The sequence below is a fragment of the Emys orbicularis genome, chromosome 10 (genome assembly GCF_028017835.1).
Source record: "Emys orbicularis isolate rEmyOrb1 chromosome 10, rEmyOrb1.hap1, whole genome shotgun sequence".
In the NCBI taxonomy this organism is placed as follows: Eukaryota; Metazoa; Chordata; order Testudines; family Emydidae; genus Emys; species Emys orbicularis.
Genome location: NC_088692.1, coordinates 13254529 through 13281936, shown reverse-complemented (window position 1 = coordinate 13281936; position 27408 = coordinate 13254529). Strand labels below are relative to the sequence as shown.

General features: G+C 41.5%; 1 protein-coding gene across 1 annotated transcript in view; it reads right to left on the bottom strand.

Annotated features, from left to right (window-relative positions):
- The window catches only part of ADAP1 (ArfGAP with dual PH domains 1), a 106626-nt gene that overhangs the window by 47133 nt on the left and 32085 nt on the right, over window positions 1-27408 (bottom strand). Inside the window, exon 4 of the mRNA XM_065412055.1 lies at window positions 21626-21708. Coding sequence (XP_065268127.1) covers window positions 21626-21708 — 83 coding nt within the window. The remainder of the gene's footprint in view (window positions 1-21625; window positions 21709-27408) is intronic.

The following is a 27408-nucleotide window of genomic DNA, read 5'->3' as shown; positions in this document are numbered from 1 at the left end:
CCACCAACATCAATAGTGTTACATTAGTGGAAGACAGATCAGATGCAAGTCCACAGTTGTAAGCACTCTGTATGCAGAACCAATGAACTTCAGCCAATGTTCCATATACAGAGAATTGGCATGATCAGGAACCAGAAACAGTTGTGTCATATTGAAGTAGAGTGTTAAAAGAACTGCTGGTTTCCACCCCAGGGATGGCTGCATTTAGGGATGGGTAAAGTGTTCTTTGACCTATCACAGAGGTTTAATAGTTTGTAAAGTATTTTGAGATCCTTGGATTGAAGACACTAAACAAATATGAATTCTTACATTAACACATATGGAATGCAAAAGGTTTTGCTTCTGTAGCAATTTTATCTGAATTTTAAGAGAAACGGGCAAAAAAATATTTTACAATAGCAAACACTGTATAAAATATGATAGGACTAAACCAGGGGTCGGCAACCTTTCAGAAGTGGTGTGCAGAGTCTTCATTTATTCACTCTAATTTAAGGTTTCGCGTGCCAGTAATACATTTTAACGTTTTTAGAAGGTCTCTTTCTATAAATCTATAATATATTACATACAACAATAGTTTAGTTAAGTAAATAAGGTTTTTAAAATGTTTAAGAAGCTTCATTTAAAATTAAATTCAAATGCAGAGCCCCCAGGATCCGGGCAGTGTGAGTGCCACTGAAAATCAGCTCGCCTTCTGCACATGTATCATAGGTTACCTACCCCTTGACTAAACGAATACAAATACTGGTCTTTACCCACTTCTTATCTACAATTTTTAGGCCTACAGTGTAAAAAAAACAAAAACAACAACAAAACAAACAAACAAAAACACTTGCTATCAAAATGGGGCAATGGCAGGAAATGCTTGAGCATCATTCAAATAATACAACTTTAATATTCAGCCCTTTTGAGTATGAGAAGAACATTTAAGCCAATTTGAGACTAAGATCAGGTAGCAGTGATGTTAAAAGCCAAGCGAAACAAAGCAACAATTCTTCTCTGAAACTAATTAGGAGAAATAACTGGCTACTTGTTATTCAAAATTCCACTCTATGATCTCAGATCGAGACCCAATATTTCTGATGACTCTTACTATTTGTCAGTCAGTAAGTCACACTTCTTTTTCTTTAAATAAAAGATTTAGTCATACACTCCTGAGGAAAACTCAGATCTTTTTGTCTGGGCCAAGTTTATTAACGTAAATCCAGATCCGCTACCTTAAAAAACAAAGAAACAAACAAACAAATAAAACCAACACAGGAGATCCAGTTATAACTACAGCTGGTCAAAAAATTTCAATTAATTTTTGTCTAAATTTTCTACAGAAAGTTTTGATTTTCTTGGGGAGGGGAGGTGGTGCATCCTGGGAGTCCCTGGCCACAGTGCATCATGGGAGAAGTAGTCCAGATGAAAAGCCCAGTCCATAAGAGGAAAATGAGGACATGAGGCAACCAAACTACTATTCCCACAAGGCACTGCAGCAGCATTTCCAAATCAAAATATTTCAGTTTGAAGAAGTTTGGCTTTTTGATAAAAAATAATAAATAAAATTTTCCATGGAGAGCTGACACTTTTCACAAAAAAATCTGTTTAGTCAAGAACCCAATTTTCCATTGAAAAATAGTTTCGGCCAGCCCTAATTATCATAACATCTGATCGCAAGACAATCAACACCTGCAGTGGGATGGGACTTAACTGTGTTGCACAAGAGTCACGTAAACAGACTAGTGCCTTGGACATGCTTTATGTTGTTGTGTAGATCAGCTCCAACTCACGATATCACCAAAAATAACATTCACATTCAAGATAGACAGTAAAACACCAAAAGGTTCAAGGAGGAAGAGAATTGAAGGGAATTAAAGTCATCCAAACTTGGAGGAAAAATTGTGTGTGTGTGTGTGTGTTCTGAGAGCTACAGAGACTGCTCACTTCGACACTCTGCCATGGCTCCGCCTTCTCGCCGCATTGGCTGGTGGAACTGGAGGGTGTGCCAAGGGGAGCACATTGCAACATCCATAGGCCGTGTACAGTGAGTGCACTTCACCCGCCAGCTGGCCAACTGTTGGTGGAAATGTTCCTCTTTAGGCACAGTCCTTCCCAGAACTTGCCTGGGAGGTGGTGACACACCACACACAGTCTGGCCCAATGCTCTTTTAAGAGGCTTAACTAACTATTTGGATCTTTAATAAAGGAAGATCCAACATTTGTGATGTACCAAATACAGGAACAACCACTTTCCAGACAGACAGACTTATAGTTTAAAACCGGTGATAGAATCCATGAAAACGGTGTTTAAAATGATCTTTTCCTAACAAAAAAGTCAGGTTCAGGAAAGTTCTGTACGTGATTCAGCTGTTCTTGTATTGGACCTTATTCTCCTCTCATTTACAGTGGTGTAAATCAGGAGTCACTCTACTGAAATCAATGGAGTTACACCAATGCTAAACCAGAGTGAGCAGAGAATCAGACCCATTATTTATGCAGCACCAGAAATGTGCTAGGCACTTCCCAGACATGGAAGATGACAAAGCCCTGGCCTGAAAGGCTTATGGTCTAACATTATATTTATATAGTCTTATAACGTATGCCATGACACTTCCAGTCTAATGTTACTTAACATTTGCAAAACACTTGGGGCCTGATTCAAAGTCCATTGACGTCAATGAGAATCTTTCCTCTGACCTCACAGGGCTTTGGATCAAGCTTTTGATGACCATGGGACAAAAGAGGTAAAAATTACGACAACTGCTATTTAGTTACTTCCAAATTACTCAAAAGGAAGAAGCAGGAATTGGAGATTTGGAAACTGATGCATCTGTAGTAAATTGGCTTTTGTTAAGTGAGGGGAAAAATATTTATGGTTTATTACAAATTGCTCCTAGCTGCTATTATAAAGCATGCCACATTAGCCGCATGATCTGCTCCAGGATTTAATATTCCTGTAAGCCTTTCCCTTGTTTATGTTGTCGTCTTTTAAAACAAAGGGCAGCCAGATCTACAGGGGCTCTGCTCAGCCTCGTACAGCCGAGCAATGAAACAAGGGGTTTTGTTTTGTTTTTTAAAACACAAGGAGTTCTTGTGAACTCTTTGGAGAGAAGAAAAAAAATGCAAAAGGATCTCGTCAGGTCATAGAACGAGAAAGATACTGTGTGTTCCCTAATGAGGCAAGTCCCAGATGCACACAGCTGTATCACATCCAGTCCTACCCACCCCCAGCATTAACAACAATGTTATTGTTAAGTGATGCACAGGATGAAAGGCAGAGCTCAGAAATGAAAGCAGCTCACTTCACACACATTACCCATGAAGAAAGGTGTCAGTCTCCTCTCACAGACCTCCTTACACTTGATGCTCTGCAAAAGTAAATATCGGCCTGGATGTGTCTGCCACAGAATTTCCACACACCCTGCTTTCCCCCAAGTACTTTACAGAGGCTTGGGAATTCCTGTGTTCAGATTGCACATCTAGGGTTGGATTTATTCATGATTTTCACTGGTCACATAAAATATTAAGTTAAGGGTCTCTATGGCTGAGTCTGGATGTCACATTTCATTTCCTGCTCACATTTTAAGTCTCCCACGTGTACACATTACACATGCATATGTTTCTTTCCCTGATGCCAGAGAGTTCTTTTTACTTTGCAGGCTGAAACTATATCATAGCTTTGTGCCCAATGTTAGGCTTACGCAATGTCTCCACGACCACTTATGTCAGCAAAACTTATGTCGCTCAGAGGAGTGGAACCCCCCCCCCCGCCCCCGAGCAACATCAGTTTCGCTGGTAAGTTGTAGTGTGTACAGCGCTACGTGAGTGAGAGAAGTTCTCCCGCCGACAGAGCTACCGCCGCTCGTCGAGATGGTTTCATTATGTCGCTGAGAGAGCTCTCTCCCGTCGGCATAGCGCGGCTACACGAGCAATCTTACAGCAGAGTTGCTGCAGCCGTACAACTGGACTGCTGTAAGCTCACTAGTGTAGACAGGCCAAAGAAATGGTTTGAACCTTTTTTTATTTTTTTTTTAAATTGTTAACTTCTTTCTTGTTCTCCCATAAGATGAAAAACCATAAGATCACAGATGTTGGGGATGGGAAAGTCTTCCTTCTCTCATGGGATTTGCCCTCACTCATCCTGCCCTTGCAGAGGGATGGACTGTACAGATGAAATTCCATCTGTCTCTGGGTTTTTCACGTTGTTTCTGAACACCTTCCATATACATCCCTACTGGACTACATGGAGTCTCTGGACTTTCTGCCTTTTTGGGGTGAAAACACTGCTTGGGGTAGAGTTTTTGGATTTTTTAATTTTATGAATTTACTTTTATTTATTTGGAGTGGGTTAGGTTGATTTATTTCAGGAGGGGTTTCGGTTTCATTTTATTGTATTGTTTTGAATGGTTGGGGTTTATTGGGGGCAGAACAGGTACTGTCAATGTTGTGAGTACAAGGCAAAAATCCCATTGACTTCAGTAGAATCAGGATTTCACCTAAGGTCTTTTCTAGGGCTTCAATTAATCACAGTTAACTCACGCAATTAACTCAAAAAAATTATGATAAAAACATTAATTGTAATTAATTGCACCGTTAAACAACAGAATACCAATTGAAATTTATTACATATTTTTGGATGTTTTTCTACATTTTCAGATATATTTATTTCTATTACAACACCGAATACAAAGTGTACAGTGCTCTCTTTATATTATTTTTATTACAAATATTTGCACTGTAAAAATGATAAACAAAAAATACTATTTTTCAATTGACCTCATACAAGTACTGTAGTGCAATCTCTTTATGGTGAAAGTGCAACTTACAAATGTAGATTTTGTTGTTGTTACGTAACTGCACTCAAAAACAAAACAATGTAAAACTTTAGAGCCTACAAGTCCACTCAGTCCTACTTCTTGTTCAGCCAATCGCTAAGACAAACAAGTTTGTTTACATTTACGGGAGATACTGCTGACTGTTTCTTATTTACAATGTCACCAGAAAGTGAGAACAGGCATTTGCATGGCACTTTTGTAGCCGGCATTGCAAGATATTTACATGCCAGATATGCTAAACATTCATATGCCCCTTCATGCTTTGGCCACCATTCCAGAGGACATGCTTCCATGCTGATGATGCTCATTAAAAAAAATAATGCGTTAATTAAATTTGTGACTGAATTCCTTGGGGGAGAATTGTACGTCTCCTGTTCTGTTTTACCCACATTCTGCCATATATTTCATGTTATAGCAGTCTCAGATGATGACCCAGCAGATGTTCGTTTTAAGAACACTTTCACAGCAGATTTGACAAAATTCAAAGAAGGTACCAATGTGAGATTTCTAAGGATAGATACAGCACTCGACCCAAGGTTTAAGAATCTGAAGTGCCTTCCAAAATCTGAGAGGGACAAGGTGTGGAGAATGCTTTCAGATGTCTTAAAAGAGCAACACTCCGATGCAGAAACTACAGAACCCGACCCATCAAAAAAGAAAAGCAATCTTCTGCTGATGACATCTGACTCAGATGATGAAAATGAACATGCGTCGATCCGCTCTGCTTTGGATCGGTATCAAGCAGAACCCATCATCAGCATGGACGCACGTCTTCTGGAATGGTGGTTGAAGCATGAAGGGACATATGAATCTTTAGTGCATCTAGCACATAAATATCTTGCGACGCCAGCTACAACAGTGCCACGCGACCACCTGTTCTCACTTTCAGGTGACATTGTAAACAAGACGTGGGCTGCAAATTGTAACCAAACTTGTTTGTCTGAGCGATTGGCTGAAGTAGAACTCAGTGGACTTGTAGGTTCTAAAGTTTTACATTGTTTTCTTTTTGAATGCAGTTATTTTTTGTACATAATTCTACATTTGTAAGTTCAACTTTCATTATAAAGAGATTGCACTACAGTACCTGTATTAGGTGAATTGAAATATTCTATTTCTTTTGTTTTTTACAGCGCAAATATTTGTAATAAAAAATAAATATAAAGTGAGCACTGTACACATTGTATTCTGTGTTGCAATTGAAATCAATACATTTGAAAATGTAGAAAACATCCACAAATATTTAAATAAATGGTATTCTATTATTAACAGTGCGATTAATCGGGCAATTAATTTTTTTAATCCCGCGATTAGTCACGTTTAATTTTTTTAATCGCTTGACAACCCTAGTCTTTTCCATTTCCCACCCCAAGCGGATGTTGTACTTCTCTCTGCTTTGATAAAAGACTGATCTCTGCATCACAAGACTGAGCCAATGTCCACTGAATGCAACAGAGGTCACTTCTGTGGGAGCTGGATCAGGCCCTGAATCTGGAAATATTTTATCCAGAAAAAATAACAGGAGTACTTGTGGCACCTTAGAGACTAACAAATTTATTAGTCTCTAAGGTGCCACAAGTACTCCTGTTATTTTTGCGGATACAGACTAACACGGCTGCTACTCTGAAACCTGTCTTTATCCAGAAAGACTACTGCAGAGCACGGACTTGGTAAGGCCATAGTTTGCTCCCCACCATAAAAAACTATGTTGATATATTAGAGAAGCTCAGAAGAAGTGTGATATGGGTCCACATCAGCTTTATAGAAGGGGCACAGCATGGCTTCAGTGCAGTAGGTCAATGGGACAGCTCACATGTTTAAGTTAAGCACGTGCTTAAGTACCTGGCTGAACTGGGTCCTTAATGGGATATCTGTATGTTGGTTTCCCATGTGTTGTAAGTCCACTTGTTCTCTCTTGCCTTGTATTGAGATTGTAAGCATCTTTGTGTTCTGTACAATGCCTAGCACAATGAGTCTGGGCCTCATATGTGCTTATATGTATCAGTAATAATAAACTTACTATGAGAAGAGGAAATCACTGCAACTGTATGATGTAAATCAGCAAAGCTTCACTGAAGTTGATGGAGATGCTCCCATTTACGTCAGCTGAGGATCTGGCCCCACAGGCCAATTTTGGCAGACTATATTTGTGAAGTTGTGTTTGTAATAGGTAAGATAGCTACTGTGATTTGGACCAGCCAACATTAAAAAAGAAATCATGCTAAAAGGAGCCTCCTCTCCAGCTGCTGGCAGGTTTGCAAGAGTGTAGTTTCTGAGCGGCAGGCTGTGTTGTTGTAACACATCTAGCTTAATGACCACAGTAGAGATGCTCGGCCGATAACACCCACACTTCTTCAAGCCACTTGAGAATAGGTGGTTTCATTTCACAAAGCAGCCTAGTGAACTACATATAACATAGCCCCTCGGGTTTCCCTATCGCCATTTGATCATGTGTCATTAGGGACTGTGCAAGGGAATGCAGCTGTAGACAGAAGCGGACACGGTGTTGTGAAAACAAACACATTTTGTAAGTGGAGAGACTACTGATCTTCTTGGTCTCTAGATTGTCAACTCGCTTAAATCTACTTGCTGGCTTCAATGGAGCTATGTTGAGAATCTGGACCTTTGTCTGGAGCAGATGCCACACCAAAAAGATGAACTATTTGGAGGGTCATAATGCTTGATAAACTTGATTATGGCCAACGCAGAGCCCAGCAAATACCAGACTAACAAGCTCCATCCTGCCTCAGGGAGCATTTTGTGGGGAACAGAAATGTCACTGTGATAGTCTGAGCAGCACTTTAGAGGTGGCTTTTAGACAAGTCTTTAACTGCAGCAGTGAATTGCTATTCACAGAAATGTGTACTCTTACGAGGCAGGCCATGTCCATCTCTTGCCATTCGTTTATTTCTAAAAGCTCCAATCTCCTGCTTGGAACATTTCACTCCAAAGGCCACAAGGGGTAAGAACTGTTTATGATCCCCTATCCTTTACACTGGAAGTTTCACACAATTCAGAATAAACAGCTGTAGACAGACAGAGGAACAGAAGAATCAAGATCTAAATTAAGGTCTGGAAAGAGTGTTGTGTAGTCTCTAGAGCAAAGGACTAGATGACAGGACCCCTGTATTTTAACCCCAGCTCCATCCCTAGCTCACTGAGTAACCTTGAGCAAGCCACTTAAGTTCAGTCTGTCTGCCTCAATTTATCCATCTGTAAAATGGGAACAGCCACCTTACAAGGGTGACGTGAGGCTTAGAGCCAGATTTTGGATACGTTGAGTAACCATGGCTTCCATTGGCTTCAGCTGGAGTTGTGGGTGCTCAGCACCTTTGAAGATCAGGCCCTCGTGAAATAACTGATGTCTATAAAGCACTTTGAGATCCTTGGATGAAAGGTGCTACAAATGCTCTGGGTATTATAGTTTAACACTTTTATTGTAAGATTGCAAAGCACATGCATTATGGTGGATAGCGGTCTTGCCATGAGGACAGCAATGCTAAGAACTGCTCCCTACCAACGGCAACAGATGCAAGCCTAGGCCCTGACTGAATTAACATAGCAACTCCTGACACACTTCTTGACTCTTATCACCACGATGCAGCTGTTGTCTCAGCCAGAAAAGTGTCAGCTTATTGGAGTAACAGCTACGTCTCTCTGCATAGCCTTGAGAAAAGTGAGACCTGTGCTTGTGGTTTCTCTTCCAGCTTTAAACAGGATACACCAGTACCATATAGTCACAATTTATTGCTTTGAAATAAGTAAGTTGTGTGTGTGTGTGTATATATATATATATATATATATATATATATATATATATATATATATATATATATATATATATATCTTTACCACCTCCATTGCCTTAATTAGAATAGCATTACCCACAATGCTTTGCAAATTTCCCTTTTGAAACCATACTCTATTTTTCCTTGTCACCTCACCCTCCCCAAAGTGTCTGAGTAGGAACATCAGAGCTTTAGAAATGCTACCTGTCTATTACAGAGCCACTAATGCAACCAACTCTTTACTCCCCTGTACATTTCACTTTCACTGAAAATACTTGCATCCAAAAAGCAAGAGTTCCCCACAAACTGAATCAAGCCCTTCAGTGCATATCATTCAGGCACCATATTAGCAGAAAGATTCAGAAAAGGGAAATCTTTGATTAAACATAGAAAAAAAACAGAAGCCAGGATACACATTCATAGGAAAAACCCAGGGACTAGAATTTCTCACAACATGGATGCTATTTTCATGTAGCTTTCTGCAGGGAAGCTAGCTACAATCAGAAAATACCACCACCAATTTCTTTGCACTTATCTATGTAACACTTTTCAGCTTAGGAACCCACAGTGCTTTGCAAACATTAATTCTGCTTAGCAACACTTGTGCATGGGAGAGAAAATATGACTCTACAAATGGATAAACTGGACATACAGGCACATAAGCATCCTGCTCAGGCTCAATAGCCAGACAGGGATAGGTTAAGGACCATAACCCAGGATGCTAATTCTGAGCGCTAACCACTAAACGCTCTCCCCTGTGAACAGCACATTCCTTTGCTTCTGCACATAGAGTTATTTCACAAGCAATTGTTCAAGATCTTGTGCACTAAGCTTGCATGCTTTCTGACACAAATCTCAGCTGTATTGGTGCACCTTCCTCACAACCAGTGTACGGTGCTAGTACAGTGCATGGAACAATTTGCTACTTCCAGCATCTCCTGCAGAAACCAGAATGAACAAATGGTTTCTACGCTTGACACTGTTTGAGGGTCCATAATTGAGACTTTGCAGCTGCCTCTTTCATAAAGACCTTTTCCCAAGCATCATTTTCTTTTTTGCTTTGACCCTCCTCCCTCCTGCCAAGGGAACTGCAGCCAAGTATACGTAGACTATATTGTAGGGAAGCAGATTGAGAGAGAACGAAAGACGTTGGAGAAAATTCCTTCCCTCTAAGCTCTGTGTCCTCTCTTCTCTGTTCGATATCTCCCTAGCTGGGGTATGGATTTTCCTCTCTCTCGCTACTTTCCCCCTGTGGGTTGCAATATAAAAACTTGCTGACTGTATGACAACACACTATTCATCTCAGCTTGCAGCTTTCAGTCCTAAGCAGAGCTCTTCCACCCAAGAACATCACTGACTTAGGTAGCCTATTCTGCAGCCACCTCCCTACCCCTCTGGACATCAATTCCAACTAGAAACTCTGCTACCTGGTGGTATAGCGGGGTCCTTACTGCCCCTTGTGCTGAAAGCATGGCCTGTTCTTTATGACCAGTGATCAGTCCAGTGACAATTTCATGAAACCACCAGGGCTAAAAATACATGATATATGTCACTAACAAGTTGGGCACAAATCTCAGCATTCCTGAAAACAGCTGCTTCAAAATCCTTAAAGTTCCATTATTCTGATTACCTTCTTGCCTGCTATGTCCCGTACTTGTAAAGTGCATCTGGAGACACAGCCCCAGTCTGCCTAGAGGTGGGCAGGAAATGTTTTTCCTGCATTGTGATTTGATTTTGTGATTTGAGATTTTGAATTTTTTCCCCCAACCCAAAAAGTCAAAATCTTAAAACTCCAAAAAATTATTGCAGATTGGCTCAAGCACAATGTTTCGTTTCGATAATTTCAAAATGTCTCAGTTTGATTTTGACCTTTTACATGTTTCTCCCCTTTGTCTTTTTTTAAATACTATAAATTAAAACAGTCATTTCAACCCCTAAAATAGGACTTTTTCATTTTGAAAGTGTTGAAATGGGACATTTTGACAATTTTGAAACATTTTTTGAAACAAAGAAATTTGTCAAAACTGGCCCTTTCCTGTGAACAGGTTCAGTTTTGATCAACTGGCATTTTCCAATGAAAAAAATGTCATCCAAAAATGACCATCCCACTCTGCTTCTAGCCTCATCTCAGTCCTCCTTTTCCTTTGGAGGTCAGTGCCTACCTCCCTGCAGTAGCCGCTCTAACAGTCTTTCCACCTCCGTCCTCTCTGCTTCCTCATCCTTTTTTAAAATCACAGCTCACAACCAGCTCTTCTCTGCTACCCGCAGCTACCATCTAACTCCACACACTGACACTGGCTCTTACCAACAACTCATCTCTTTGTCTACTGCCCTCATCTATTACCATGCTTCTTACTCTAACGTTTCCGCTGCTGGGCTTTAGGGACAATTGTAAGAGTGAGGCGTTATGCATGTTTTTCGCACTGTACTGCACAAACCTTTGCATTGCCAAGACGGATGGCGCTGGTTCGGATAGCATTGCAAGCTCCCTTTGCTTAAGAACCCTGGGCATTCACATTTAGACAAATGACTTTGTGCCTCCCAGCTTGTGCTTTATTTTCTTTGCACTGGTTGGTTAACATAGCCCATCTTGTGTTATGGGCTGTGTCTGATGAGCAGTAAGCTTTGCCCTCGTTAGATTATCACTAGGGCTTGTTTGTTCTTTTGCTTCAGCTCAGCCTTCACACACAGCTTGAGAAGCTAAGTAGGAGGAGAGAGGAGCTTCAGTTTTGAGGCTGTGTGTAATATAACAAAAATACAAGGCTGCAGTGTGTTAGAGACAATGTGTTGCTCAGACACTTAGCGCTTTCACTAGCTAGTCGCAGTCAGGTCCAAGACAGAGGATGAGGTCTGTCAGTTAAAATAATTGGGGTTTAGCTGCTATGCTGCTCACCACTTTGTCTGATCAGGCCCAAAATAAACTGCACCGTGTCTCAGCAGGTCAGACAGAGCTAATAAGAGCATCTTTCTCATAGCCAAGAGGAGTGTATTTATGTCTCATGCATTTTCGTTATTTCCTTTCCAGCAAAGGCTCCTTCAAATTCAAGTGCAGATGAGAAAGAATTCCAGCTGCATTTCCCAAGTCACATGAAAATCTTTTTGGGCAGAAAACAGATAATATTTCCAGTACAGACTAACAGATTTTGCTGGTATTTCGCGGTGTTGTAATATTGCCAAAATTCTACATTAATATTATATTCATATAGCCAACAATATGGACTAACTTATACGCTATTATTCTAGATAGCATTTGGGAAAAGTGTTATGGACGTGCATACATATACTCAGCTAAACATTGCCTTCGCTTCCACCCACTCATTGCCTTCAATAGGCTTGAATAGAGTAAAAATTGGCCTATGCTATAAACACCTCCTCCACATTATATAATATCATCCTATATGTGTATAGTCACATGCACATCCACCTGCTCTGGCTTCCACCTTAAAGGTCCCATTTCAGATCCTCTGCTGGCATCAATCCAAGTAGCCCCATAGATTTTAAGGGCGCTATCTGGATTTACACCAGCTGAGGATCTGGCCTGCCATGATTCAAGGTGGCTTATTAGTAATGAAAGGTGACTTCTACATAAAGATGGACACTGATCTTTACACCCCTCCCCTGGCAAATGATTGTGACAATTCAGCGTCTGGACTGAAGCTTTTTGAAATCAAAATGTCTCATTATGGATACTTAGTAACAATGAAGGGAGTGATTAAGGGAAGCCCACTGTTTTCTTATTCTGTTAGAGCGATTTCACGCCAGCACACAGGTTTGGTAGCAGTGCATTTATCCACCTTTCCTGCCACTAAATCCTCTCCTGTCATTGATTGTTCTTCTTTAACCTGGTAAAGGGGGTATGGGAATTAACATCAATGTGATTTATAGGATTAAAAAAAAAAATACAAGAAAGTAGCACTGCATTAAATTCCATAGCAAAATTGCAGAAGGCTGAACTTTTCATTAGACGAAGCTGTTTTACTGTCAGTTTGTGTTGTATTTAAAAGCACTTGCACACACTGATTTGAAACATACAAGTCACTTTCTTGAATTGTGTTAATGATTTATTAAATAACAAAGCTCTACACCAGATAAACCGTTGGACAGTCCACATTTCTCCTGCATCCGTAGCTCACCAATGGGATTTCTCCTTCCTATACCCTGAACTCTGGCCCTTTAAGAACAATGAGCCAGATCCTTCTCTCTCTTACACCAGTGTAAGTCAATGAAGTTACTCTGCATTTACACCAGTTTAACTGAGAGCAGTATGTAATCCAATTACTATGCATATGCCTTTGGCTGGTAATAGGGTATGTAATATTTAAAATGTTCCCCTCGCCTTGTTGGCACTCACTCTATGGTACCCCAGTCTTTAATAGCAGCTCTCAGTCTTTAATGTACTTAATTGTGAGGCAGGGCAGTGTTATTATCGCCATGTTACAGAGGGGGAACTAAGGCACAGAGAGACTAAGGGACTGTCCCAGGTCACACAGGAAGTCCGTGATGGAGCAGGGAACTGGAGCTGGATCTCCTACAACCCAGGGTAGGGCTGTGACCACTGGGAAATCCTTCCTCTCCCACTCGCCACAGAGATTGTTTTACACACACACACACACACACACACACACACACACACACACACACACACACACACACACGAAGTGTAGTGTCCTTGCTAGCCGTTACCTGCCACATACAAATATGATGCAAGGTACTTGTATTCACTAATTTTGCCCAACCACATTTACACCAGCAGATGGCAGAAGATCTCTCATCTATACCAGCATCACTTTGGCAGGTGAAATACTTGGAGTTCTGTCCTAAGCTGTGCTGAGTTTACACCTAGCCTGGGGATGCCCCAGGACTGCTCCGGGAGGAGACAGAGTGCTATGGGTTCTGCCCCGCTCCCTCCTTCCCTTCGGCACATCCACTCCCTTGGTTAAGTTTACAAAGGATGTAGGGAGAAGCGGAGATGGTATTGCACCAACCCCTCCTCCCCTCACATTATTTCCACTCAACCACTACAGCTTTCTTCAACCCCCAGTGCAGCTAATACACAAATTTGCCCCGACTGCCCATAGTTATCACCTAGTGGTGCTACGAATACACGTCAGTGACAGTGCTCCAGGGGTCTACAACAATGGTTCCTAACAGTACAGCTCACAACAGGGACACGGCAGTGTTCGGGGCTACAACTGTACTATCCGGCCATGGTTTTTGTAATATGTGCAACTTGCAGCAAGATCGATAGGATTTAAGCACAGGCATTGACAGAACTATGCAATGCTTCTTACACTCAGCACAACCTGTGAAGCGTCACAACATCTCACACCGCAGCAGGACCTCAGACTTAGGCCTGGTCCACACTAACCCCCCACTTCAGACTAAGGTACGCAAATTCAGCTACGTTAATAACGTAGCTGAATTCGAAGTACCTTAGTCCGAACTTACCGTGGGTCCAGACGCTGCAGGCAGGCTCCCCCGTCGATGCCGCGTACTCCTCTCGCCGAGCTGGAGTACCGGCATCGACGGCGAGCACTTCCGGGATCGATCCCAGAAGATCGATCGCTTACATCCGGACCAGGAAGTAAGTATAGACGTACCCTTATTATAGGGTATTACCTTAGTAGCAACCCAGCCACAGTGACAGTTAGCAAGTGACAGCCCTGACATGAATGGTTTAATGAAGGCCAGAAGATAATCGGGGGTAAGTTTCAAGGGCCTGGATAATTGGAGCCTTTTGAAATCAGTCTTCCATTTTACACAGTAGAATTCATAGAGAGCTTTTTTCCCCCAGTGATACGTTATATATATTCTGCCCCATAGATGCTCCATCCATTTATCTGCCCCGCTCAGTTTATCATGTTCCAGGCTACAACATTCTGGAGCGTCTATAATGCCATCTCCTGCTGAGCGATCGCAAGGCAAAATAAATCCAATGCATAATAAGTAGCTGGAGCGCCAACAAGCCTTGACTCCTGACAACATAGCCTCTTGTCCTATACGGCAGCACTGCCGGGTCAGCCACCAAGAGTAAGATGATCTTAAATCTTGCCAAAACAGATGAAAGTTAGTGACTATAGCTTCTACATACAGAACACCTCTACTGCATCGGTTGTGATCTCCCCGGCGAAAGGGAGTTAGGCACCTCACCTTAAGGCATCTTTGAGAAATCTCAGCCTTTATAAGATGCCTGACAATGATGAAACAGGAGGAGGAGGAGGGGAGGGAAGCGAAGGATAGGCTGCTCCCACCAGAGAAGGGCAATAGGATAAGGACAAGGGAAACAAGAGTGAAAGCTGGAGGGAACATTTAAAGCTGGTTTAGTTGCCGTCAGTCATTTCATTCTAGTTTGCTGGGGACAGTGTTTAGTTAGACCAGGGGTCGGCAACCTTTCAGAAGTGGTGTGCCGAGTCTTCATTTATTCACTCTAATTTAAGGTTTCGCGTGCCAGTAATACATTTGAACGTTTTTAGAAGGTCTCTTTCTATAAGTCTATAATATATAACTAAACTATTGTTGTATGTAAAGTAAATAAGGTTTTTAAAATGTTTAAGAAACTTCATTTAAAATTAAATTCAAATGCAGAGCCCCCCGGACCGGTGGCCAGGGCCCGGGCAGTGTGAGCGCCACTGAAAAAATCAGCTTGCTTTCTGCCTTCGGCACGCGTGCCATAGGTTGCCTACCCCTGAGTTAGACAATAGATTCATTTTGGTTGGTCCTATGAGTATAGAATAAAAATTTTAAATAAAATTACTGATGTCCATAAGGTGGGTTGCATTTGTCTGTACAGGTGAACATATAGTGTACGTTACAGGCAGGGATCCCATTAATGTGCTGGACTCCTCAAACCTAATGCTGGACAATAGAGAGAGCTGAGAAAGAGAGATGTTACTGCCTTCCTCGGCATACACACATACAGAGGCAGTTCTGTTAGCTTCCCAAGACACAGATTAGCACTCTCAGAGAGAGCACTCGCTATACCAAGCCTTTGAATGGATGCTTTAAAGATCCTAACAGTGAAGTCAAGTCATTTCTCCTTGCAAGGATCAAGTGACTTACTACCCACTGAAGAGAGGAATCACCAGCTGTGCCTTCTTGTTTTCTTCTGTTAAAGCAAGTACAAAGACAAGCTGCACATGCATCCTCCAGAGTATCCCCTTTACCTGTCTTAGGGTCCAGCATGCACAGTAACACAGCACACAAACAGCACTGGTCCAGCAGTGATTTATCCGGGGACAATAAAAGGGACAGTTGGAATGTTGGTCATTTTCAGATCATTTAACTTTTCCCATTTGTACCCACCACCAACTCCAAGCCATATATCCACACCATTCTCCTGCTCTTTGCCCGGCATGCACAAAGCGCTGCAACCTTCATCACTTCAAAATTTTGTATTACTTTTAACCCTGAAGCTGGCACCCTCTCCCTCCTCTCACTATACTTCTCCTCGGTCACAAATATAGATGCAGCTGATTTTGAAAGTGTTACCCTTAAGCACCTAAGTGACTTGGCTTTCAGTCATTAGGGCTTCAGGATTAAGGCACTTTTGAAAATGTTCCCCTAAATGCCGACAGCTAACTATGATATTCCAAGGGAAAACGTTAAATTTTTCAAAATGATTGAGGGAAAAGTAAAACCCTATCTGATGACTTCTGGTTCCAGATCTTCCCTATACTTTGTTTGGGATTATCTCCATTCCCAGTTCCAAACAAATACAGAACTCATGCTCCATTAAACTGAGTTAAAGGGAATAACGAGCTGTAGACTGACAGTAATTTAATCAGCTCATTTATCAAAAGAAACTAAGCCAGGCTGAACCACACACAACGATCTGAGACACTTTAAAACTAGTATCATTATATGTCATTGTGCAACTAATGTTTCAATTGCCTGAGGAATGCAAACTTTCAGCATTAATCTAAATTACTGAGATGCAAATAGTTCTTTGCTTCAAAATTTGGCGAGGGTGAACAAGTTATTTAGCTCTAATACTACATTTGAAATTAAACAGCTCCCACAGATCAAAGGTATAACTCAGTTAAGTATCCATAGCAGATCACTGAGGCATTTAATTGCTGTTTTGCTAATCTTCCTGCGCCATCTGAACTCGAAATGACTCCTCACTCTAAAATCTATGGGGCTAGTATACCCATTAATGATGGTCCTTCTGAAGCAATGAAACCATCAGAGTGTGTGTGTGTGCGTGGCGGGGGAGAATCGAAGCATGGGAGCTGAAAGATACGGATGTAGCTGGGAACACCATGAGGCCTTACAGCTACAGAGCAGGAGAGAAACTCTGCAAAATTCCCTTCATGGGGTTTCCAGTGCAATCCCCCTTTGGAGAACAGGGGGGAGGAAATGACTGTTGCTTCCATGTCACTGGATGGCTCTGGATGGCTCATCGGTAGCAGGGACTGAACCCAGGGCTTCTGGAACTAAAAAGCACAAGCCTCTACTGCCTGCATTAGAAGGCCCAGGTGTATTACTTCAAATCCAGTAGTAGACCCATAGGTCTGTGTAGTCCAGCTATAGAGGGGGACAGAGAGCCAAATGTAGTAAGTATAACCTACACATGGAAGAAGGCCAGGATCTGGCCAGCAAACCCTACAGGTGCTTAAAGGGGATATGCTGCATCACAACATAAATGCATAAGTGGGAGCATGGCAGGGAGAAAAAAAAGCTTGAATTGATCTGTATTTGGGTTACACTACAGATTCCGGACAAGGAGTCCTGTACTTGGAGATTGTTACTTATTACTAAGGACAATTTCCCTAAAGCACCATTATCGCTAGATGCTAGAGACAAGACATCCAATTCCAAACCTCATCCCTCCCCTTACCCCAATCAAAAAGAAGGGTTTATTTTAATAAACATTTAACTAGGTATATTGGATGTTGATTTCTGAAGCCTGTAGACCCTTCGGGGGGGGGGGGTAAGATGGGTGGGGATGTGCTCCCATAGCACTTGGGGTATGAAATCAGAGCAGCAGTGCAAGTCCCATCTTACTCCGGCTGTAAGAGTGAATTCCCCCTCATTACTCCTATCCCCCCAGGCAGACTAACCTAGCAAAGAGACCCAATGACAGCTGGCTCAGGTGCTCTGCAAAACCACTATGGGAGCAGTGATGGAACCTTTTATTCCCTGCACAGCCCGGAGTCCTTCCTCTTCTTGCTCTCTGGCAGCTGTAGGGTTTACTCACATCCTCCTGGCAGACTCTGTTCCTGCTTCCCTGTGCACCTCGGTCCTGACTTGCAACATCTGACATTCCAGTCCCGAGACTCCTTTAAGCTGTGACTGTCAGCCAGGCTGCAGTAGTTTTTGTTTGGCATTTACAGACTCTAGACAATCTCTCCCCAGAGGCTGTTCAGAAACAGAGTAAGCTGAATTTCTGATCAGGGCTTCAAAAAATACTTGTTATTAGACTGGCTGGAAAAGGACCTTGCTTGGAGCTACTTAAAGAAGAGCATTCTCTTATTTTTTATGCAATTATTGCAAAGATATTAGAGCACAAAACTGCCCCTGGAATTGGAAGATGGAATTAAATCTTCCAGCAAAAACTAGGAAATGGATCCTGATGTCTCTATTAGTAGCAAAATGTTTCATACTTGGAAACTGGCAATCTAGCGCCTCTCCAGGGAATTCAGAATGGTGAGAAAAATAGTCAAAGATAGTGTTAAGGGGGAAACTTCACATGGAAGACAAAAGAGGGAAAATGCACACTCCAGTGAGATGTGTTATGCATGGTTGTGATATAAGACACCTTTTGTATAGGAGGTCATTAACGACCACCAGCGGCCCAGATCCCCTGATGTGTTCCTGCAGTGCAAAGAAGCCATAAGCATGGGGCAGCCAGCCACATACTGTTCGTTCCAGCATAGGGGGAATTGACCAAACTGGCGTTGTGGTTCCTAAGCCACTTCACCCGGCATTTGGTGGGAGGGGTATGGCCGGAGCACGCAGTGTGGTCAGGACTAGGGCTGGATGGAAGTGTTGCACTGAAACATTTTTTTCGATAAAAAATGACATTTGCTTCAAAATCAAATCATTTCAGAAACTGTGTTGATTTCAAAGAACAGTCTCACGGGAAGAAATATTCAGAAACGAAAAGCTTTTTCCTCAGGACAATTTTCATTTCAGGGAATACCGAAATGAAATTTCATTTCAGAACTCCAAAAGTTTGTTTCATAATTTTATTGTATGGGGTTTTGTCAGTTTCAAATTATTTTTACATTATTTCATAACACGCCAGTAGTAGCAGTGCATAATTTGTGGCTCCTGTTGAGTCGTTGACACAAAGTGTCAAACTGTTTCATAAGAACAGGGACAGTAGAAACTTTGATCTAGAAAAACAAGATAAAATATTTCAATGTGTACTAAGCAGCAACCGCCCTTAATGACTGAAAATTAACAAATAAAAAGACTATTTCAATTACTACATCAGATTATCACAAGTCAGCAGCAGTAGCACATATTATGCATTACTAGTACTGCCATGCTGTGAAATAATGTAAAAAAAAAATTATAAATATAACAATGAACAAATTAAAATGAAATTTTGGAATTCCAAAAGGAACATTTTCCAAAACTCAAATCTTTTGGAAATTCTGATTCATGGGAAATTTTGAAAATATTTGTTTTCATTCTGATTTGGACCAAGAACAAATTTTGAAATTTCCCGTGAACTGAATATTCCAAGTTTCAGCCATCTCTAGTCAGGACTTTCCTCTGTCTTGACAAACTGTAGTTGACCTTGGAGCCATTTGCAGGCAGTGTAAATTAGAGGAGCTGTTAGGCTGCTCTAACTTGTGCCACGTGACCAGACTGGCATGCAGCTGGCCCAGGACTGAGGGACAGTAAAGTGGCTAACAAGGTTTTTTTGCAACCCCACGGCTGATTTGTATTGTGCATTCATTGGCCATAGCTGCAGATCTTGGCTAATATTTCTAGATTACATTTGTGGCTAATATACATGGGCCCTGTGTCAGGTCTTAACTGTAACAAATTCTCTCTCCCCCCCCCCCCCCCCAAAAGATGAGCTAAAAGCATAAAGCAATACATATGCATGTAGTTGCATTCCTTTGTCCAGAGACTGGCAGAAATGGCTGTGATGTTCATTTAAAAATGTCTCATTGTTCTATTTTGTTCTCTATTTAATTTTTCATTAAAGCTTTTTAAAAAAGCAAAAAAACAACAACCCAGAGTGCATCAATACGTGCTTAAACAATGCATAGTTTTTCCTGACTAATGAAGTTATCAGACAACGCCTGTAAAATATGCCGCTAAAATTAACTCCTGTTTGAATCCTTGCTACAATATCTGTTTAGAACTCTCAAAACACTTAGGCCCCAATCCAAAGCAAAGCACTGAAGCACATGCTTAACTTTAAACCCCAGTCATTTTATGGAAGTTAATGGAATTACTCACACGTTTGAAGTTAGGCATGTAATTAAAGTGCCTTAATACTAAAGATTAATATTTGGTGCACAGTAAAGTTGTCTAGGGGATTTATATATAGAGATCCATTTTAATGGATATATACACCATCCATTAAAATTAACAGACTGTATATAAATCTGCTAGGCAGCTTTGAAAATCTCAAATACACCACTTTTATACATACATACATACATACATATATTCACACACACGCTCTCTCTGTAATATGTACATTATATGTAGTGACATAGAAACATAAAATGGCCTAGCAGAAATTCTTTGAACATAAACTGGGTATATGTGAGGTCAGATTTCAATTGTGGCTCAATTAGCAGCAAACCACTGGTGCTACCTGCTTATTATTAGGCTCCACAAGCAGCATGAAATTAATATTTTAATCTTTTCGTCACTAACATGGTCCTTGTTAATAAAATTATTCCGGCGCCATCCATGCACATAGCTGGTGTCAAAACACAAAAAACAGTACAATATAAATGCAGAATAAATTCAATGCCACCTTCATCTGGTGAAAAGAAAAGAACAGGAAACCAGCCAATTTTATGTCTTCTTTCACGTCACCCACAACAGCCTCAAAAGTAATGTTCACCAAACCTCAAACGTCCACTTAAAAAGATCCCCAACAAATTCTTCTGAAGATCCATCTGTTCCACAAGTCAATCTATCTACAAACACCACGGTTCCTCGCTATATTGTATTGCATGCACGGATTTGAACTATTTGGAAGAGAGACTTTGATGGCTGCATGGGAAGCCTTTTCAACAGTACACTTGCTATGCCATGGACTTGCCCCTGCTCCATTGAAGACAATGGGTGTTTTGCCATTGACTGCAATGGGAGAAGGATCAGTCCCTATATACATAAGTAATAACCTCCTGGCCTGAAGTTAATGGGGAGGTAGGAAGGATCCACACGACTTTTGAATTAAATCAGATGGCTTAACTATCATTGTGATAATTCTAAAGAATAACCCTCTGATTTCTTTTGTTAAAAACAACAGTCAACTTGGCACTTAAATGTGGGCTGAAGTTTTTACCCTAATCACAAGAGCATGTACATGTGTGTGTACACCTACACATACACAAGAGGATAGCACTCACACATACATACACACACATATATACGGTCACCTTGCATGAAAAACAATTTAAAAATATTGCCCCCAATACTTACGTACAAAGACATCACAACAAAACCAAATGAGTTAATAACCCCAATGGAAAACTCTTCCTGATGATATCCTTACCAAATAGTGACCTATATTTTAATTCCCATTAACACACCCAGCTACCAGAAAGTATCCTATTTGTACTTTTTTTGTTGGTCACAGGCATGGTCCAAAGCCCATTGAAGTCAATGAAATGACCCCTCCATTGATTTCACTGGGCTTTGGATCGGACTCTAAAGTCTCGACCCAATCCCAAGGGGAGTCTTTTCCCAAAGAGTTGCACTTTCCCCTCCTGTCTAGGGAGATGTAATTTTTCAATGTTATAGAAAAGGAGACCACAGAAAGGAAATGGATGCTTTTGTACACAGCAAAACTCATCTGCTGAGAATTTCTTTCACTACCTGCAGAATAAGGCTCTTGCTTCTCAGTGTAAATGAATTCTTTTCTTTCATATTTGGCTCTGATCCACTGTTCTCGTAGCAGCCTGAAAAAAAACAAAACACAGAAAAGGAGACATAGTCCAGAATAAGCTAAAAAAGAATTTATGATCATTAATTCTTCAATGGAAATGCGAGTGCAAGTTGAAAGCCCTCCAAAAATTAAACTGTACACCAGCCAGAGTCATTGGCTTGGCTTGTGTTTCCTCTGTTTGTCATTTAGACCACAAGTTGATTCTTGTACACACAATTCTAATGGAACTTTTTAAAATTTATATGCAAAAATTAGCAGAGTAACTCAGCATCTAGCCTCGGTGCAAGATGTCCTCCTTAACATAGAAGTAATTTCAAATATTATTTCATTTCAATTCGGAATGCTGGGCCAGGAAATACATTTGCTGGATTGAATTCTTTAACAAGGGGGATCAGTCCAGGAACAAAGGGAGAATATTGCCTCAGTGCTGACGGTATACAGCAGAAATCGGGCATGCCTATGGCAATGCATTCAAATGGTTGACTTTTTAGCAATTAAAGATTGAGAGGTATCATCTCTTCTCAATGCCTGGAGCCTATGCAAAGAGATCTCTGTGCATCAACATGAGATGGTACTTCACAGTGTAAAAGAGATTAACTCAAAGCGCATAGCAGAAAACTTTGTAGAAAACCATCCGTCTATTGTTAAATGCCCTACATTTCCAACTGAAATCTCCAGAAAGAAAACTGGTGTCATTTATATGGCACACAAGATCTTTATTTCCAGAAAAACCATTTAGATCAAAGATTACAAATAAGTTAAAAATAAAAAAGTGACTGCTAGCATTAATCAGGGGACCTATGTGAGTTTGGCCTGGAATTTGCTGTAGCCTCAAGACTGTTTTAATTGTTCCTGTCTATTGACCTACAATCTTAAGAGCTCCACGTGTTAATCCAAGTTTGTTTCTTTGTGGAACATTTAGAAATAGGTTAACTGATCTCAGCAAGAGTATCACTCAATGGCCTCGTATGAGGTTAGATTTGCTCATCATTTGCAGAGCTCACTGCACCATATCACCCCATCATATCTGTGTGACCAAATAATGTGTGCACGGAAGGAGTGTCTGCAAACCCAACATGTATTTATGCTTTTACGAAAATTAAACACAGTATCTGCTTGGCATAACTTCCTCATTCTCAAAAAATGCTTCAGAGGAAAAAAAGTGTTAATTTTTAAAAAATTGATATCTTTGGATAAAGAATGCTGAGATAGCTCAAATGATGTCAGACTTCTATTACATCTGACCTCTCTGCCTTTTCACCTCCCTCTTCCCATCCACTTGTTCCTTCCTTTCCTTTTTTGCCTATTTGTGTATTTCTTTTTATTTTATTGTTACCCTCACCCTAACGTATTATGTCTGTATGATATTGCCTGATTCTGTATTGTCTGGTCTTGCAACTTTGACAAGTTGTAAAGTTGCGTGATTGCATAATTTTATTGGATATCCTGTGAAATATGCAGTATTTGGGTAGCACATACAAGCTGTAATTCATTTATCTTTTGTTTTTATTTGTTTCCTTATGAAAATTAATACAAAATTCATCATAAAAATTCATTTCTAGCTTCAGCGAACAACTTAATCAAATTTACAAGAGAATATCCATCCATAACTGTAGGTATAATCATTTCCTGGTCTGTCAACGTGGGGATAGTGATATTTCTTTTCTCCCATCCATTGTCTGTTTTATCTACTTAGATTATAACTCTTCGGGGCAGGAACTGACTCTCATTATGGGTGTGTCTACACCACAAATGAAGGTGTGACTGGAGCATGGGTAGGCATATCCATGCTATCTTTAATATAGCAAGAACAGGTAACAACAGTAGTGTAGACATGGTGGCATGGGCTAGACACCTGAGTTCAAGCCTGCCAGGGAACTTGGATATGTACTCCGGGGGCTGGCCCATACCAAAGCCCATGTCACCATGTCTACACTACTGCTGTTACCCATGTTAGTCAAATTTAGGCTAGCATGATCATGCCTAACCATGCTACCACTACACCTTCACATGCTGTGTAGACATACCCTGTGTAGACATACAGTGCCTAGGCCAACAGGGCCTGATCTTAGTTGTGAACTCTAGGCATTACTGCAATATAAATGTATTGGGTCTGCCTTTCCCCCTCTGCCTCCAAATCCTTTTTCGTCTTATTTTCATATCTGATCCTTAATTGTTAGGTTTGTAGCTGTAATTTAGACTGTAAACTCTACAGAGGAGTTCAGATCTTGTCTTCTTATGTTTGTAAAGTGCTATGTGGCTGGATTTCTGCGCTGGTGTGAGCGGGAGTTGCAAGTGGTTAGGACCAATGAGGATCATGCCTTAATTGAAGGCTTCAGAACACAGAGCCCACTGATCTCAATGGGAGTCCTTCCACTGGACTTTGGATGAGATCCATGTTTCACTTTAACGCACCCTTGGGGCTGCTCTACATACGTGCTGTAAACTTATTTCTGCATGTTTGATTTTAGCTGTATTTACCATGACGTAGGCTCTACATAAACTGAACTGAAGGGTAAAGAAGTAAAGAATTAAAGAAGTTGGAACAGACAATACATGCCAATACAGGACCAAATATGCAAAACTCCCATTAAATCAATCGGAGTTCTCTAAGCAGAAATAACTGCAGCCATTTATTAGGTTTATAGTGACCAGTGGGCCCACTAATGAGGTTGATATTTCTAGGAATGATCCAATTTCTATTTCTAAACTAGGAAGATACACAGCTTTTGTAATCTGATCCAAAACTTACAACCCACCTAAAGTCTGCCAGACTGTTAGATACAGGGAATGTGTCATTCCTGGCAACTGACTAGAAAGATGGTAGTGGGCTCTTTGTTCTGTAATCAACACAATAGCAAACTGAAATCAAAAATCAAAATGAAAGCAACATTTAATGGAGGAGAAAGAGAAAATAGAACATGAATAGGCTACCACTAAAATAAATGGAAAACTCCCATTTGAAAGAGATGGCAGAACTAGAGGTCTAAGAAGGGGTCAGATGGCGTTGTGCTTGAGAACTCCAAATCTCATAATATTTTGTTTACTTGCTTGCCTTTGGAAATGAAGAATGTGCCATTGACAAAGCAGATGGTTTCAGGTCAAAGGGACAGCAGTAAAGGTTCCAGATGGAGTCAGTTGAGTCGTTTTAGTTCTGAGTCAGATGCCATTTAAAATGAAACAAGTAGCTGACACAGATTCAGGACAAGTCTCTGTCTAATGATGTTTTAAAAAATACCACATCATGGGAAAAATATATTTATGGAGGTGAAATTAATAGGAAAGAAACAGATGTCTTCCTCCCTTCCTCACTGTTTCAAAGCTATTTTCCATTGAAAATATAAAGCAAAACCACCAGAAGTGTCCAGTGAAGAGCTGGCTGGAGAATAGGGTATTTTCCTCATGAAAAATGTTGATGAAAAAAAATTTCATTTTCATCAAAACAATTTTCCCATGGAACATTTAGGCTTATTGTTGAAAGCCCAAAAACGTTTGGCTGAAAACGTAAAGTTTTGGTTGGGAAAAATTGAAATGAAATATTGGGTTAATCCAAATAGAACATTCCATTTTGGAGCAGTCTGACAAACTGTATCTGCTTGCACTGCCACCGTGCTTCATGGGAGGTGTAATTGGCGTACTTTATGCCCCCGTTCTCCCTGGTTGGACTCAGGGGCGGCTCTAGGTATTTTGCTGCCCCAAGCACGGCTTTCGGTGGCACGCCTGCGGGAGGTCCGGCTGGTAACGCGGATTCGGCAGCATGCCTGCGGGAGGTCCACCGGTCCGTGGCTTCAGTGTACCCGCCGCCAAATTGGCACTGAAGCCGCGGGACCGGCGGACCTCCCGCAGGCACGCCGCCGAATCCGCGTTACCAGGCGGACCTCCCGCAGGCGCGCTGCCAAAGGCTCCCTGACTGCCGCCTACACAGTGACCGGCAGGCCGTCCCCCGAGGCTTGCCGCCCCAGGCACGCACTTGGTGCGCTGGTGCCTGGAGCCGCCCCTGGTTGGACTACATCTTCCATGATGCCCCAAGTCTCCTCTCTTGCATCATGGAAGTCACGTGGCTCTGAGGCATCATGGGAGATGTAGTTCAGCTAGAAAAATCTAGCCCATATAGGAGAATAGGGGCATAAGGCACCAAAACTATGACTCCCATGTAGCACTGTGATGGCTCATGAGGATGCAGTTTAATGTTGAATCAAGCCAAAACAAAGCATTGGGATTTGGGACATGTCCTTTCTGAATTGAAAGTTTTGGTTTTCAGGTGCTGGGTTTTTTTGACAAAAAGTTTCCACAGAAAGCAGACACATTTCACAAACAATTTTGTTTAATCAAAAACTCAGTTTTCCATCAAGAAACTGTTTTGATTGAAAATTTTCAACTTGCTCTAGTCCAATGCCAATTTTCCTTGAATAAATGGTCTCCCTCCAGCTTCAGTGTCACAGATATGAAGAAAAGCAAACAACAAACACTTATACTCTGGTTAAAAACAACACCTGCTCAGTTAAAGTCATTGCATAGGGATGGGCCAATTAAACACCACATCTAGCTCACAGCAGCGTTATTTTTGAGAATGTTGAGCATTTGGGTTAGAAATGTGCAGGAAACAGCCTGTGTATCTGTACTATTGTAACACAGAACTCCTCTGTGAATTAAATAAATCAATATGAATGAATAGCCTTTAGAATTTATGACAAAAGACAAGATGATTTGTATGGGGGGAGATTCCATAGCACTGAATCGAGGAAAGTCGGTAGATTACAAGCAATCACGTTCCAGTAGAACTTTCCAAACTCAGCCAAGAGTTTCAGAAGTGACCAGTGATTCTGGGTGTCCAATCTGAGACACCATAAAGAGTTCTGATTTAGAAAGTGCTGAGCATCCGCTCTCTGAAAACAGGCCATTTTACAATGGCTCAAGTTGGGCACCCAAAAAAGCCAATGGTGACTTTTGAAAAGGTTGGCCTTAATACCTTAGTAAGTAGGCAGGAGTCAGGTATAAAATGAAACCCTTTAACCACAACGTTTTATGGCTAACGGGAAAGAAGATCTTGTTAGTATTGATACCAGATTCCAGTAGCATTGGTTATTTTCACATTTCCATGACATACCCTTGTTTTCATAGGCTCACAACTTTCTGAAACATTCACCTGGGGAAGCGACAATTTGGAAACTGTGCCTCAGAGCCATATGTTGATAACAACTAGGGTTTGCACAGAGAGCTGCTGACAGTATGGCAGCAAAGCTATGGAGAACGGCAACTGGTTAATTCTGCAACACATGCAGGTATCCCACAGCCCTTGAAGATTCTAACCTTTCTCGCACCAACCTATGCTGCTGTTTGCCTTACCAGGACTGCACTTCTGTGTGCCAAGCAGGACTTACTCTGACATATTATTTGTATTACAAGAGCACCTAGAGCAGTGTTTCTCAAACTGGGGCTGCCGCTTGTATAGGGAAAGCCCCTGGCAGGCCAGGCTGGTTTGTTTACCTGCCCCGTCCGCAGGTTCGCTGCTCCAGGCCAATGGGGGCTGCTGGAAGCGGCGGCCAGTACATCCCTTGGCCCGCGCCGCTTCCAGCAGCCCCCATTGGCCTGGAGCAGCGAACCGCAGCCAGTGGGAGTCACGATCGTCCAGACCTGCAGACGGGGCAGGTAAAGAAACCGGCCCAGCCCGCCAGGGGCTTTCCCTACACAAGCGGCGGCACCAGTTTGAGAA